This window comes from Mesoplodon mirus (assembly GCF_964341445.2).
Source record: "Mesoplodon mirus genome assembly, chromosome: 9".
NCBI lineage: Eukaryota > Metazoa > Chordata > Mammalia > Artiodactyla > Ziphiidae > Mesoplodon > Mesoplodon mirus.
The window spans coordinates 73,152,246-73,169,382 of record NC_138985.1 but is presented as its reverse complement, the minus strand read 5'-3'; the positions used below and the strand labels follow the sequence as shown (position 1 = coordinate 73,169,382).

The 17,137-nt window shown below is 38.4% G+C and overlaps 1 protein-coding gene across 1 annotated transcript in view; it reads left to right on the top strand.

Annotated features, from left to right (window-relative positions):
- Window positions 1–2,918: 2,918 nt before the first annotated feature.
- Window positions 2,919–17,137, top strand: part of DPY19L2 (dpy-19 like 2) — an 87,856-nt gene continuing 73,637 nt past the window's right edge. Inside the window, exons 1-4 of the mRNA XM_082631685.1 lie at window positions 2,919–3,394; window positions 6,750–6,774; window positions 8,126–8,213; window positions 11,934–12,071. Of these exons, the coding sequence (XP_082487811.1) occupies window positions 3,013–3,394; window positions 6,750–6,774; window positions 8,126–8,213; window positions 11,934–12,071 (633 nt within the window). The 5' untranslated portion in view covers window positions 2,919–3,012. The remainder of the gene's footprint in view (window positions 3,395–6,749; window positions 6,775–8,125; window positions 8,214–11,933; window positions 12,072–17,137) is intronic.

Below are 17,137 nucleotides of genomic sequence, written 5' to 3'. Positions count from 1 at the left end.
TAGTAATAATTTTCAAATTAAGCATATACTCTTTTAGATGCTTTACTATGTTTTAGGTACTTCAGCATTTTTCAGATCGGGACATAAATTAGAGCAGTTAAGTTACTGGCTAAAGGTAATCTTGGTAATCTTGCATATATGAGTCCTCTATGTAAAAGATTTAGAATGGAGCATGCAACACAGTTAATTCTATGTGTTTACTATATATCTGAATCATATATATCCTGCTTATTTTACCTTTAACACTATATCATGAGTATTTTCCTATGTTGTTAAATATTCATTCAAAACGACTTTAGTCAATTTAGTAATGCTTCACTGTTATCAGTGTTCTGTAATTCATTGTTTGACATGGAGGTTACTTCTAATTTTCAATTATATAAATAATAGTACAATGAACATTATCATAAAAATTATTTTTTAAATGCCAAACATGACCAGATTTGTACTTTCAAGGGCTAGACCAACAGAAAGAATAGGCTTTATTCTGTTAGGACATGGAGTGATACAAAAGACAACTGGAAACTCCAAGAAACAAACAAATTCACAAAAGGGAAACATAATAGGCAAAATAGATTGAAAAGAAGGAGACCAAAATCAGAAAGTTCAGTTCAAAGTTTTACAAGAAAATGTCACTAAAAATGACATCTGGCCAACATTCCAGTAGCAGCCCCTCCTTACTTCCCACAAAAATACCCACTCCTCATGAAAAACGAAGACATAAAACTTATAAAATCACTTAAATGAATAATCTATCAACAAGGACCCTCAGATTACCTTTTTAAATATTCAACAAGATATAACTTAAACACATCTATTAAAATCACAGAGAGTTGAAGGATAAACAGATTAATTGGGAAAACACTGATTTTTTGAAAAGGCACAGATGGCCATATCAATTTCAGGTAAAAGTAGGGTGTATAATTCAGCTGACTTGAAACGTCTATTGGAAAATATAAATTTCCCAAATTGATACCAGAAGTAGTAGACAATGTAAATACACCATTAATAATGGAGGAAACTTAAAGACTAAAGAAAAATAAAAAGGCTCCAGAACCAGATGTTCTAATACATACAAAAAGGTGCAAATCCACCCAATTCATTTTATGAGTTTAACCTAATTCTACAATTCCCTTTTTATTAAAGGGAAACAAAATCACTGCATTCCAAAAACAATATTAAAATACTCATATGAAAAAATAAGGTATTTTTTTGAATTTGCATATTTACTCAATAATATATTTTTATCAACCACCCATAAGTACCTTGTATTGTAAACTCAGGATTGGACGATTTATTAGCTGTTTAAAGTTGGGTAAATCACTACATCCTTGATCCGCGGCTTCCTAATTCGTACAAAGTTATCGTGTGAATTTACTGCGAAAACTTTTTTTTTTTTTTTTGGCCCCGCCGCGGCCGCGGGGGCCCCTGGCCTTAGCAGCGAAACAGCGGAGTCCTAACCACTGGACCGCCAGGCAATTCCCTAGATGCGAAAACATTTTAAGCACCAAACATAGTGCCAGGAATGCAGAAACGCTCCTTGAAGAAAATCTTACAAACCAACAAATTAATATTAGCACTTATTGAATTTAAGTAAGTGACAAGATGAATAATACTGTCAGTAACTGCTTTAGACCTTCAGAGTAGGGAAATTAACGTGGGCTGGGGCTTGGAAGGTGATAGAATTGAGATGGGCAGGCAGAAATGCATGAAAAAGCTACAGGAGGGCTTTTCGGTATAAGTAAACGGATAGTTATGGAGTCACACTGCGGACCTCACTTGTAATGACTGGAAAGGAAGATTTGTGTCCGCGGAGGTGGGAAACTAAAGTTGAAAAGGCAGACTGGGGCAGCTTGCTGAAGGTACCGATGAACAAGCCAAGGAGTTTACGTTTCATTTGCGGGCTAATGGGAACCACGAGCATTTCTGAAGGGTGTGGCATGCGGAAAATTAACCTGGCCACAGTGAGCCTAGATTAGATGGGGGAGAAGGGGCTTAGGGAGTTCGATCCATGATAAAACAGATGGGACGTGAAGCGTCGTGGGCTCCAGCGGCCTGGCCTGTAACAGAGGACATGAAAAATGCCAATGGCCCCTGTCCATCTTTGCCAGCCGTCCTGGCATCACGTGTGGCTGTGCAGTGACTATGGGGCTCCCCTCTCACGTGGTCCTGGGTGGTCCCTGGTTCAGAAGGGGGAGACTGCTGAGCGCAACTCCGCGCTCAACTGCTGACGAATTCTGAGCAACCTTGCTGGGGACACAATTTCACTTCAGAATGGATTAATAAGCGCTGTCCTCAAAGGGGACGTCACCGAGTTCGCGTCAACCAGAGGCTCTGGGGTTAGACTCACCGGGCTGACGCCTGCTCTGCCACCTGCTGCCTGCGGCCTCGGGCCACTGCCTCGGCGTAGGAGACGGACTGAGTGCCCAATGCTAAGTGTTCCAAGGAGGCGAGGAGAGACGCTCCTAATAAGTGCCAGGTGCATCACAGGCGCCCACTTTCTGCCCTCGCTCTCTTTCTACGGTTATTCTTTCAATTGAGATCTCCTTTCCCTTCAATAACCTCGAGACAGACAATCTTTTGGTAAAAATAACAAAGCTAAGCCTAAAGTCGAAGAAAGTTCCTCAGACTTGTCCACCAGCAGCGTAGGGCGGCGGTGAGCTGGTCGGCGCACTTGAGAGGATACGCGTGAGGAGACGCGCGTGGAGCTCTGCGCGGAGTCCGCTTACTTGGGGCTGGACACGTGGAGGCGCACGTGGGAGGATGCGCGCACGGCCTGCGCACGTGGGGCTGCACGCGTGGGCGGCGCACCGGCAGCGCGGGGCAGCCTGGGCCTGACACCGCCCCCCTTCCAGGGTTCGCGGTCGCCTTGACTAGCCGGTGGCCCGCAACGGCGGCGGGGACTAGTCGTTGAGGCTGCGAGCCGAGCCAGACCCCTGCGGACCTCGCCCGACTCGGCCGGGCCCGCGCCAGAGAGAGTAGCAGCTCCATCCGAACAGGGACTATGAGAAAATGGTCGGGCAAACGAGGAATAAGCTCAAAGAAACGGTCTCAGAGCCGTCGCACTCTCGCCGCTCCACGCAGTGTAGGCAGCCGCGGCGCCGGGCCACCGAAGCCGGGGAGCCGGAGTTGGACGAGGAGCCGAAGGGGGAGGTGAAAAAGCCGAAGCTGTCTTTGCCCGCATGCGGGGGGAACCTGCCAGGGGCCGCCCAGGAGTACTCGCTGCGGAGTACCCGAAACCTGAACGCGCAGAATTGCCTGCAAATGGAGGCGGTCGCAAGGACCGTTCCTCTCGGCCGCTTTCAATTCCTCAGCTGTTTCATGGAGCAGCTCCGCGACAAGGTGCATCTATTGCGGAGATGTCAGTTCACGGGCAGGATGACCCTCGGCATAGGTGAGCAGAGTCGACCGGGGAAAGCCCTCGGCAGGAGCCCCGACGGCTCGAGGCCCAGCAATCCCGCGCGGTAGGCTCGCATCCGAGGGACCCGCGGGCCCTCTGAGCCTCGGGTTGGAAGTGGTTTTGGTGAATCTTGCAGATCAGTTTAACAAGCAAGTCTAGCAGCAATAATGGCGAAGTCCAATCTCTGGAAAATCGCTGACAAGAATTTCCAGCCCTCTTCTTTTAAAGTTCTTTTTAAGTTCTTTTAAAACATTTTCAAGGGTTTTCAGGAACAGTGATCACTTCATGTGTCACCAACAAAATGTCATCTTAAGGCAGCCATTTATCACAAGTTGTGAAAATGATAGGGTAGCTTTTGGCGGGGGGAGAGGTCAGACATTGTATTTTTCTGCACCTTGAATAAAGAAAAATAAACTTGGTTATTTTAATGAGTTGAGAATCTTTAATAGCAGAAATAGTCACATTAGGCAATATATTTCCCCATGTTTTCCATTTATTTTCATCTTGCTGAGGAGCTTTGATGCTTAAATTTTTTCTTATTTAAGCACTTGAAAGATGTTTATTTGTATTCCTCATTTTCTGTAGCTGAAGACGTAACTTAAATATTGCTGTTTCATTAAAATCAGTTTTGAGCCTAGTCTTTGGTCAGACTGGCTGCTGATGTGTATTGAAACATAGATAAATGTCTCCTAATGTAAGTTACTGTGATTTCTTTTCTAAGTTGACTGCTGATGTTAATTAAAGTAGAATGAATGTCCACATTTGGGGTGTGTTGAAAATACTTGAGAAATAATAGATGGGGGTTCATATTTAGATTTTGTCAGATGTCTAATTATGGAAACAGATACATTCCACATCCAGAATCAACATGGTCTTGAATACAGAGGTGTTTTGCCCAAACACAAGCCCTGGTGCACCCATGACTGGCACACTGAAGGCACTCAATGTTGGGTGAAATGATGAGTGAGTATATTAAGTGCTATGAGAGTTCAAAAGAGTGAACATACTGGAGAATGGGAAGTGGGAAATGAGATCAGATAAGACTTTTAGGAAAAGGTGAGATTTGAATTGTGACCAAAGGCTAATATTTGGATACATGAAGCAGAGAACAAGTTTAGAGGCCTATAGAACAGCATAGGGCTTCCATGGTGGCGCAGTGGTTGAGAGTCCACCTGCCGATGCAGGGGACACGAGTTCTTGCCCCAGTCCGGGAAGATCCCACACACCGCGGAGCGGCTGGGCCCGTGAGCCATGGCCGCTGAGCCTGCGCGTCTGGAGCCTGTGCTCCGCAACGGGAGAGGCCACAACGGTGAGAGGTCCGCGTACCGCAAAAAAAAAAAAAAAAGAACAGCATAATCAGAGTCATGGGATGTAAGAAAATATGAAAGCAGAGTAAGGGTACAAAAAGAAGAGAAAGTAGGAAGTTCAAAAGGTTGGTTGGGACCAGCCATGGAGAGTCTAATTCAAGCCTAGGTTTAAGGCATTTGGACTTTGTTCTGTAGGGAGGCATCAATTGATTCTTTTCTTTAGGAAAATAATTTTTTAATGAGGTGAAATGCACATAACATAAATTAACCATTTTTAAAGTGAACAATTTTGTGACAGTACATTCACGATGTTGGCATTGAATGATTTTTAAATAGAGTGAAATGATCAGAAGTGTGCTTCAGAGAGAATAATTTGACAGCATTGTGTAAAATGGACTGGATATGGACTGAGAAAAGAAGCAGAAAAAATAATTGAATGCTGGAATCCAGGCAATAGTGGTCTTAATGAGGGTAGCAATAGTAGGAATGGAGAAGAGAGGACAGAGGTGAAAGTTAATGGCAACAAATTGAGAGGAACTGGGTAGGTAGTGAGGTAGAAGAGGAAAAGAGTGTGAGGAGAGGGAGAGAGAACATTTGTTCAGGCATGAGGAGTGTCGATTTGGGAATTATCCATGTGGAAGTGAGTTGAAACGTTAAGATTGAGTGAGATTTCCAAGAGAGGAAAGTGGGCAAAGTAAAGCTATTTGAGAAAACCCGTTATACTTAGTTTTAAGACGTGAGAGAGGGAAAACCAGATAGATAAGCATATAAAAACAAAATGGTCAGAAAGGGTTGGTATGATGGAAGATGGAAGAGTTGGTATGATGGAAGATAACAGAGGAAGAAATCTAAGAATCTGGTCAAATGCTACAGAGAGATTGAAAAGCAGAAGTGAAAGAGGCCATTGATGTTGATAACTAACTGATCATTGGTCATTTAAGAGTTACAGGAACTTAGAAGAAAGAAGTAGGCTAAGAATCTTATTAGATAATGGCGGGGGGTGTGGAGGAGAGAATATTTCGTAGTTGGAAGGCCTACTAGATCAAGAGAAGTGTTTTAAGGCCTAGGAAAATTAGAGGCTGAAGGGAAGAACCAAGGGGAGAGGGTGGGATTAAGGTTCCAAGAGAGGGAATTACTACGTAGAGAAATGTTGAAGTGGATATAAGAGACTTTGGGAGTGCTCGCATTAAATGATCTTTGTTTCAGTAAAGTATAAGGTTGGGTCACTATCAGAGGTGAGATTGACAGAGACAGGATATGGGGGCCCAGGAGTCAGCTTTTTATCACAACTTTGAAAGGAACTGTGATAAGCACTTCTTTGCATTTACAATATTGGCATCATTACACCTTACCATTTTATCAGGTGTGGAATGTGGAGTAAAGGGAGGGAGAGGCACATGAATATTTTGAGGGTTTTTGGAAAGCCAGATGGACTTAGTAGGATTTTTGATCTTTTCCTTAAATATCATTTTTAAGGGTAATTGGAGAATAAGAAAGAGGATACAGGTATAGTTGAATAAGGCATTCTCTGTGTATCTTAAGAGTTAATGAAACCTTATCAGAGGGGCATCTGTTTTGAGTTGAGAGGGGAGGTATAGGTTTAATTTTAAAGTGGTTCAGAGTATATTATGTATGTATTAGATAGAAAGTTAACATATGTAGGAAGTATATACTTTTTCTATAAAGACCCAGGTGGTAAATATTTTAAGCTTCACAGGCCACATACGATCTCTGTTACCTATTCTTTCTTATTTTTATAACCCTTAAAAAATTTAACAAATATTTTTAGCTTGCAGACAATACAAAAACAGACCATGGGCCATAGTTTGCTGATCGTGGCATAAAACTAGTAAATCTGAGAAATACTGAAGAGTGGTAGGAATGAGCTCAGGCTGGTAAGAATATGGAAAAAGAGCTGGAGAATCATGATTGGGAACTTTCAACAGTGCAATGTTTGTTTTAAAAATTATTAAATAGTTGTTTTAAAGGTATATTATAATGAAGCAGCTTTTAATGACTTTTTTCTTTTCTTCTTTTTCCAGCTGCCTTTGTGGCAATTTTGCACTGGTAAGATTAGTTTCAGTTTGAAATCAATGAAAACATTTGGATTAAAAATTGCCATTGCTGTTTGCATATAATAAAACAATAACTGCTTGTTATGTGTATAGAACATCTATATGTGCACCAGTTTACATATATATATATATATAACCTTTTTTAAAACCTCATGTGAAGCAACTTTTATAAATGGATGCATTAGGGGAATAGTAACTTATGAATTAAAATATTTTTGCTTTATCAAAGGATTCACCACTATGTTTCTTAAATATCTAGCTTTTGTAGTGTACTTTTCATGTTTATTTCATGTAAAAAAACTTCCTCATTTTATAGTAATTGACTGTTGTTAGTGACACAAACTTAGAGACAAAGTTTTAGTAACACCTGTCAATTGGAAATCAGGTAGAAATGAAGATAAACACTCTGTGATGGTAATACAGAATTAAATGAGCCTTTCAGTATGCATACACCTGCATATAATTTTACACAAATGATATGTTTGTAAAAACTCTATGTAAAATAATAATATTTTTCCTCTGACATATCTTCATTTCTACCTGAGCTCAAGGATTTCTACTATTGGGAAGAATGGGATCTGCCCCACATCCTGTTGGGACAGTGCTCTTCTGATCATTATTCTGCAGGGAGATTTCAATGTTAGAACTAAGGCTGTAATGATGAGAAACATTTCCTACAGCTGTTGGTACTGTGGCATGTGTCCTATGTGTAAACGAAGGTGAGTGAAAGACAGCGTTGCTATATGGAATTTTGATTTATTTTGTACTTCATTGGAAAGCATCTACTATGTAAATTAAGGATAGCATAATTGCTGACTATAATTTATTTGTCACATATGCTCCTGTTTTCAGTACCTACAGCTGTTTTTTTAAGTTGCATTAATAAATATCTCAAAGTACAGTCCTGTGTTCTTTGGCACTTTATGTAGTATTATACTTATTTAAAAATTGCTTTAACCTAAAATAATTTTATTTAAAGTTATATTCCAAAGCTTTTCAACAGTTAGAGGCATTTCCCAAACCTGGTACATTGGAAACACTTGTGAAACCTAACAGACAAAAACATGCTTCTGTTCTGATTTAGAGGCCTGGAGTAGGAGGAAGGGTGATGAGATCTGCAGGAGTTTTAGATACACAATTAAGATTAGGAACCAGGGAGTTAAGGAATTTCAGCTCTGTGCTAATGCTAGCTTATGAATGCCTAAAAATATACAAATTAGCAAGTTACAAAATTATCTCAATATTTATTATAAAAATTTATTCTTTGTCTTTTCATGGCTTTCATACTTTGTTTATAATAGTTATTTTAGTGCTGTTTTTGAAACATGTTATTTTTCTTCTAGGATACATTTAATAAAGCTTTTTGAAAATGATCGTCATTTTTCTCACCTCTCATCCTTGGAACGGGAGATGACTTTTCGCACTGAAATGGTTAGGTTCTTTCTTCTAATGAATTCATTTGTAGTTTAAGAATAGGGAGACTATAAGGTGGAAATTTATTAGGAACTGAAATGAATTTTTGGTGAATTGCACTGTTTCTCAAACTATAGCCTATAGGTTTATTTTTTTAATTTTTGCTGTTTTTTAAAAAAATTTTTATTGGAATATAGTTGATTTACAATGTTGTGTTAGTTTCAGGTGTACAGCAAACTGATTCAGTTATATGTATACACATATTCATTATTTTTGAGATTCTTTACCCATGTAGATTATTACAGAATATGAGTAGAGTTCTCTGTGCTATACAGTAGGTCCTTGTTGGTTATCTATTTTATATATAGTAATGTGTGTATGTTAATCCCAGGTTCCTAGCTTATCTCTCCCCACCCCACTTTTCCCCTTAGGTAACCATAGGTTTGTTTTTGAAATCTGGCCTGTAGGTTTATTATTTAAATAAAAAAGTGTTTTAGTCCTCACACCATAAACAAAAATAAACTCAAAATGGATTAAAGACCTAATGTAAGACCTGAAACCATAAAACTCCTAGAAGAGAACATAGGCAGAACACTCTTTGACATAAATAGTAGCAATATTTTTTTTGGATCTGTCTCCTAAGGCAAAAGAAATAAAAGTAAAAATAAACAAATAGTCTAGTTAAACCTAAAAGCTTTTGCAAAGCAAAGGAAACCATCCACAAAACTTAAAGACAACCTACTGAATGGGAGAAAATATTTGCAAATGCTATGACTAATAAGGGGTTAATATCCAAAATACAAAAACAACTCACACAACTCAATATAAAAGAAAAAGTTAAAAAAATTGACAGAAGACCTGAACAGACATTTTCCAAAGAAGACATACAAGTGGCTAACAGGCGCATAAAAAGATGCTCAACATCACTAATTATTAGAGAAGTACAAATCAAAACCACAATGAGATATCACCTCACACTTGTCAGAATGGCTGCCATCAAAAAGTGTACAAATAACAAACGTTGCTGAAGATGTGGAGAAAAGGGAACCCTTGTACACTGTTGGTGGGAATGTAAATCAGTGCAGCCATTATGGAGATTCCTCAAAAAACTAAAAATAGGGCTTCCCTGGTGGCGCAGTGGTTGAGAGTCCGCCTGCCGATGCAGGGGACACGGGTTCGTGCCCCAGTCCGGGAAGATCCCACATGCCGCGGAGCGGCTGGGCCCGTGAGCCATGGCCACTGAGCCTGCACTTCCAGAGCCTGTGCTCCGCAACGGGAGAGGCCACAACAGTGTGAGGCCTGCGTACCGCAAATAATAATAATAATAATAAAATAAAATAAAAAAAAAGAAGTGATACAGGGCTACCAAAATGATCAGAAATTGCTTTCCCTTAGGGTAGAGTTGGGAGACCCCATGTTTTATCTGGCTCTTTAAATTTTTTTTTAGCTCTCTTGATTTCAAGATAATTTCTTTCAAGAGACAACTTTTGATATAATGCTTTCTGTTTTTTTGGCACCTAACCTATAAAATGGAGATAATCTATCTACCATATGTATTTCACATAATTGTTATGGGGGTTAAATGGGAAAAAGAATGCCAGAATTGCAGAAATTTACAATTAAGAGAGGCCAGGACTGTCTTCCAGATCAGCTAGTTAGGGGCCAAGAGAAGAATTGAAACTGGGTCTCCTGACTGTTTAGCCACTAGTTTTGTTTTTTGGTTTTAATTGTGGCTAAATTAAAATAAAAAATTTTAATTAAAAAAATTAGCAAAATTTACCATTTCAACTATTTTAAAGTATACAGTTCTGTGGCATTAAGTACACTTATATAGTTGTGCAACCATCACCACCATCTATCTCCAGAACTTTATTATCCCAAAGAGACTGTACCTGCTAAACACTTAACTCCCCACTCACACTCACTCCTCACCTAGCTGCTTGGTGACCTCTGTTCTACTTCCTGTCTCTATAAATCTGCCTACTCTAGGTATCTCAGCCATTGCTTTTTAAGTCTCACCGTATAGCCACTTAAAGCTTTGAAGAATTGGGTGTGTTAGCATTTGAATTTTTATTATAGGTATTATTTCCAAAGACAGTATATAAAATATTAAATAAAGAGCATAGCTGTGGCAGAGTCTGGGCTTTGATGACAGGTCACTAGATTCAGATAGCAGTTCTGTGCTTTCTTGCATAATGGCTAGTAAGTTAACTTTGATTCTCAGTCTCATCTGTTAACTGGGAATAATGCCAGCCTTACAGGGTTTTACCAAAAATGAAGGAAGATGAAAATGAATGAAGCACATAGCACAGTACCTGGCCCAAAAATAATAACTGTTATTAACAAAAATTTATATATTTTCTATTTATCTAAGTATAGACATGCATATTAAATATCTTTTCATTGTAGTATTGCCTTGTTTCTCTCATAAGAAAAGGGAAAGATCCTTATATGAACTTATTTTACTAATCAAAATTATGAATAAATGCTTTTACAGACATCAGCTAAAACAAATCTTTAATTTTTTTTATACTTTAAAAAAAAATTATTTTATTTTATTTTTGGCTGTGTTGGGTCTTCATTGCTGCGTGTGGACTTTCTCTAGTTGCAGCGAGCGGGTGCTACTCTTCGTTGCGGTACGTGGGCTTCTCATAGCGGTGGCTTCTCTTGTTGTGGAGCATGGGCTCTAGGCGCCCAGGCTTCAGTAGTTGTGGCTCATGGGCTCTAGAGCGCAGGCTCAGTAGTTGTGGCACATGGGCTTAGTTGCTCCGTGGCATGTGGGATCTTCCCGGACCAGGGTTCGAACCCATGTCCCCTGCATTGGCAGGCAGATTCTTAACCACTGCACCACCAGGGAAGCCCCCCAGATCTTTTACTTTTAATAGTCACTAGTGTTGCTTAGTCTATCAAAAATAAAGTACCTATAATTGTATGAAGCAGGAATGCGTGTGGGGTTGAAAATTGCTTTTAATGTTTTTTGAGGGAGCGTGTATTACAAACTATGTGGGCCTTTATTTTTTAGGAAGGAAAGCAGGAAATTGATGAGGAAGTAATATGAAACAACATGCTTTTGTTAATCTTTGGAATTTAACTAAACAGCACTTTTAGTAACCTAATAAAATCATTATTCCACATGCTGGAATAATGCACTAAAGTAATCCTTTTTTTAGGACACAGCATTTGTGTCATGAACAATAGTTGGTTCACATTTAGTTAGCTTTCACCTTGTGCAGAGCCAATAGATGGAACTAGGAAGTAAGATGAAAGCACAAAGTTGCATCTAATGCTCTTGTAGTCACTGTTATTTCCTAAGAGTTGGAGAAAAAGAAGTAATTTTCTCTATGCCAAGTTCTACATGTACAAGGACATGAAGTCATCTCTGTGCCAGAATCATCAGATCTCAACCTCTAGGCATCTCATAATGTGGGGGTAAAATCAGGCTTGGTAAAATTAAAAATATATTGTTTACATATTTTAAGGTGTGGTTAGAAAAGCTCCTTAAAATGTTTAACCATCCCTTTAACTCTTTTTCAAGCCTACAGAAAATATGAAAGAATAGTATAGTGATAACCTGAAAATGTATGCCTTTTTTGCATCCAAGAATGCACTAGCGAGGAGAAATTAGGTAGTCTTATTATCTATCCTTTTCTTTTTTTCAGAGTAAATTGTTCTAAAAAGAGTTATAAAAATAAATATTTTCAAATTTTACTTACATTGACAATTTGTACTTTTTTAAAGGGACTTTATTATTCCTACTTCAAAACCATTATCGAAGCGCCTTCATTTTTTGGAGGTCTGTGGATGATTATGAATGACAGGCTCACTGAATATCCCCTTGTAATTAATACAGTGAAACACTTCCATCTTTATCCAGAGGTAAGCAATATTTGGGGACAAATATTTGTAGAGGGATTCTTCTTTATCAGATAAAAATAGTAAGCTCAATGATGTTATAGGAAGGAGGGGATTTTAAAGTTTATTGATTGTATGTGTCCTTATAGTTGAGCAGTGTATCAAAATTTCCTCTCCTAAATTAAAAAACCCCAGAAATTATGCTCACATGAACTTAAAGAATAGAACCTTAGTATGGAATTAATGACTAGTGTAATAGGCCAAATGGGAAGGAGCCAAGAAGGATTCTTGAGGGTGATGGTCTGTTGGCTTTATTTTTTTTTTAAACCTCAATCTATTATTTTCTAATTATAGCAAAAATATATCCTGTTAAATTCCTCTTCTTTTCCCCAAGCAAGTCTTGGTGAAAAGCAGTACATGGCTATTGCAGTATGTACAAAGACCATATATTACAAAACATCAGCAGAGAAAACGTTATGGGAAGATATTATTGAAGCATTCTTTAATCAGTATTCATCAAATTACCTACTCCTTGTTTTTATAAAATGCAATAAATGAATGATTTGATAAAAGTAATGTCAGGGCAAAAGCAAAATAGATACAAATATAAGTACAATAGCTTTTTTTTTTTTTTTTGCGGTACGCGGGCCTCTCACTGCTGTGGCCTCTCCCGCTGCGGAGCACAGGCTCCGGACATGCAGGCCCAGCGGCATGGCTCATGGGCCCAGCCGCTCTGCGGCATGTAGGACCCTCCCGGACCGGGGCACAAACCCGCGTCCCCTGCATCGGCAGGTGGACTCTCAACCACTGCGCCACCAGGGAAGCCCCAATAGCTTCTTTTAAAAAAATTTTTATTGGAGTATAGTTGCTTTACAATGTTGTGTTAGTTTCTACTGTACAGCAAAGTGAATCAACTATATGTATACATGTATCCCTTCTTTTTCGGATTTCCTTCCCATTTAGGTCACCACATAGCACTGAATAGAGTTCCCTGTGCTATACAGTAGGTTCTCATTAGTTTTCTATTTTATACATAGTATCGATAGTATATATGTCAGTCCCAACCTCCCAGTTCATCCCACCCACCCTTTTCCCTCTTGGTCTCCATACATTTGTTCTCTATATCTGTGTCTCTTTTTCTGCTTTGTAAATAAGATTGTCTATACCAGTATTTTCAGATTCCACATATATGCATTAATATACAATATTCGTTTTTCTCTCTCTGACTTGCTTCACTCTGTATGACAGTCTCTAGATCCATCCATGTCTCTACAGATGACTCAATTTCATTCCTTTTTAAGGCTGAGTAATATTCCATTGAACATATGTACCACATCTTCTTTATCCATGCATCTGTCGATGGACACTTAGGTTGCTTCCATGTCCTGGCTATTGTAAATAGTGCTGCAGTGAACATTGTGGTGCATGACTCTTTTTGAATTATGGTTTTCTCAGGGTATATGCCCAGTAGTGGGATTGCTGGGTCATATGGTAGTTCTATTTTTAGTTTTTTAAGGAACCTCCATACTGTTCTCCATAGTGGCTGTACCAATTTACATTCCCACCAACAGTGCAGGAGGGTTCCCTTTTCTCCACACCCTCTCCAGCATTTGTTGTTTGTAGACTTTTTCATGATGGCCATTCTGACTGGTGTGAGGTGATAACTTACTGTAGTTTTGATTTGCATTTTCTAATAATTAGTGATGTTAAGCATTTTTTCATATGTTTGTTGGCCGTCTGTATGTCTTCTTTGGAGAAATGTCTATTTAGGCCTCCAGCCCATTTTTTTGATTGGGTTGTTTGTTTTTTAATATTGAGCTGCATGAGCTGTTTGTATATTTTGGAGATTAATCCTTTGTCAGTTGCATCTGTTGGCTTTAGAGACCGTGTGGATGGGCATACTGATCACATGAAGGGACAGTGACAGTGATGAGTAGAATAGTGACCTTGGGGATACATTAATAAGGCAAGATTTATGTAGTTATATAGCTAGAAATCTATGAATACTTCCCAATACTAAAAAAAGTATGAATTTTATGATAGTCTTCAAATTCTAGAAATTGGAAAAAAGGAGAAAAAATATTGTAGATTCAGTTTGTGAACTCTGAAGATAAATGCTGACTTGACAGCATGGTAAGAACTACTTTTGAGTTATCTCAGAATCCAGCAGATTAGTTAAAAAGTCTTGCTTTTTATTTCTTTCTTCATATTTTATAGCTTTTAAAAATTATTCTTATTTTGATTTTAAAATGTTTAAAATTGCAGAAGCTAGAGAATAATGTGCAAATATGTGTGGTCAACCACCTACAATAAATAAATGCTTTTCTTTTATCGTTTTTGCTTCTGATAAAGCATTATAAATACAGTTAAAGTCATCTTTGTTCTGCTTCCCAGTTAAGTTTGTTCCTTTCCCATTCTCACAAGCATCATTATCATGAATTTGATGTGTATATCCATCCAGTTCTTTTTTCAAGGATTGTTTGTGTTTTTGTAATTTCACAGAAGTGTTCTCATACTGAACATATCACTCTACAACTTTTTCCTCAATATTTTATTTTGGAATTTTTGAAAATGTATGTACATATTTATTTTTCTTTAACCATTTTATGAATTCCAAAATTATTTGTATATTTCCCTATTATGGATATTAAATTATTTCCAGTTTTTAAATTACAGATGTAAACCATATAATCCAGCAGTTGTACTCCAGGACATTTATCCCAGAGAAATTAAAATTTATGTTCACACAAAAACCTATACACGTTTATTGTAGCTTTATACATTGTAGCACAAAACTGCGAACAACACAGATGTCCTTTGACATGTGAATGGTTAAAGAAACTGTGGTACACTCATACCAGGAATACAATTCAGCAATAAAAAAGGAACAAACCATAAGAAACTGCCAAACTGTTTTCCAGAGTGGTTATGCAATTTTACATTTCTACCAGGAATGTATAAGTGATTCACTTTCTCCACAGGGTCTCCAGCATTTGGTGTTGTCACTATTTTTTATTTTAACCATTCTGATTTATCAGAATGTAGTGATTTATCATTGTGGTTTTAATGTACATTTCCCTAATGACTACTGTTGTTGAACGCCCCTTTTTTGTGTTTATTAGCTATCTGTATACCCTCTTCAGTGAAATGTGTCTTCATGTTTTTTGCTCATTTTCTAATTGGGTTTTTTTTTTTAATGTTGAATCTTAGGTTGTTCTTTATTTATTCTAGGTACTACTTCTTTGCCAGGTATGTGGTTTGCAAATATTTTCTCCCAGTCTATACCTTGTTTTTTCATCCTCTTAAGTACAGTCTTTTGCATAAGAAAATTTTTAAATTTTAATGGAGTCCAGTGTAGCAATTTTTCTTCTTGTGGATTGTGCTTTTGGTGTCAAGTCTAAGAATTCTTTGCCTAGCCCTAGATGCTAAATATTTTCTATGTTTTTTTCTTTTTTTTTTTTTTTTTTTTTTTTTTTTTTTTTGCGGTATGCGGGCCTCTCACTGTTGTGGCCTCTCCCGTTGCGGAGCACAGGCTCCGGACGCGCAGGCCCAGCGGCCATGGCTCACGGGCCCAGCCGCTCCGCGGTATATGGGATCCTCCCAGACCGGGGCACGAACCCGTATCCCCTGCATCGGCAGGCGGACTCTCAACCACTGCGCCACCAGGGAGGCCCTATGTTTTTTTCTAAAAGCAATTAGAATTCTGTCTGTGATCCATTTCATTTTGAATTAATTTCTTTATGTGATGTGAGACTTGCGACTTGGGTAAAGGTTATGTTGTTGCTGTTTTTTACCTGTAGATGTCCAATAGTTTCCATACCACTTGTTGAAAGGGCTATCTTTTCTTCATTGAATTGCTTTTGCACCTATGTGACAATAAATTAGGCATATTTCTATGGGTTTACTTCTGGGTTCCCTGCTCTCTTCCATTGAGTTATGTGTCTGTCCCTCTGCCAGTACCATATGGTTTTGATTAATGTACCTATACAGTAAGTCTTGGATTAGGTAAACTGATTTCTCTCACTTCATTCTTTTTCAAAATTGGTTTAGCTAGTTCATGTGCCTTTTAATGTGTATTTAACAATAATGTTATCTATATCTAATTCTATCGATACGTTGATAAGAATTACATTAAACATGTAAATAAATTTGAGGAGAATTGACCTCTTTGCTATTGAGTCTTCTAATTCATGAACATGGTATGTCGCTTGTTTATTTAGGTATTCTTTGGTTTCTTTCAAAAGCATTGTGTAGTTTTCAGCATACAGGTCTTGTATGTGTTTTGATAAATATACACCTAAGTATTTCATGTTTTTTTAAATGATGATAAAGGGGATTGTATTTTTAATATTGATGCCCACATGTTCATTGCTACATGGAAATACAGTTGATTATTTTGGTATGTTTATCTTTCACCCTGCAATCTTGCTGAATTCACTTATTAGTTCTAGGAGTATTTTTTTTTATACGTATGTTGGGATTTTCTACATAGTCATTTAATATGCAAATAGAGTATTATTTTTTTCTTTTAATCTGTATGTCTGTTATTCCTCTTATTTACCTTATTGCACTGGCTAGAACTTTCAGTACTATGTTTATTAAGACTGGTGAATGTGGACATCCAGGCCTCATTCTTTTTGTTTGTTTGTTTGTTTGTTTGTTTGTGGTACGCGGGCCTCTCACCGTTGTGGCCTCTCCCGTTGCGGAGCACAGGCTCCGGACCCGGACGCACAGGCTCAGCAGCCATGGCTCACGGGCCCAGGCACTCCGCAGCATGTGGGATCCTCCCGAACCGGGGCACGAACCCGCGTCCCCTGCATCGGCAGGCGGACTCTCAACCACTGCGCCACCAGGGAAGCCCCAGGCCTCATTCTTGATCTTAGGGAGAAAGCATTCAATCTCTAACCATTAAGTATAAAGTTAGCTGTAAGTTTTTTTGCACATGACCTTTATAAGATTGAGGTAGTTCCTCTCTTATTCCTAGTTTTTTCTGTAAGTTCTTATCAGAATGGGTATTGAATTTTTTCTAATGCTTTTTCTGCACCAATTGATATGATCATGGAATTTATCTTCTTTGTTCCATTAATATG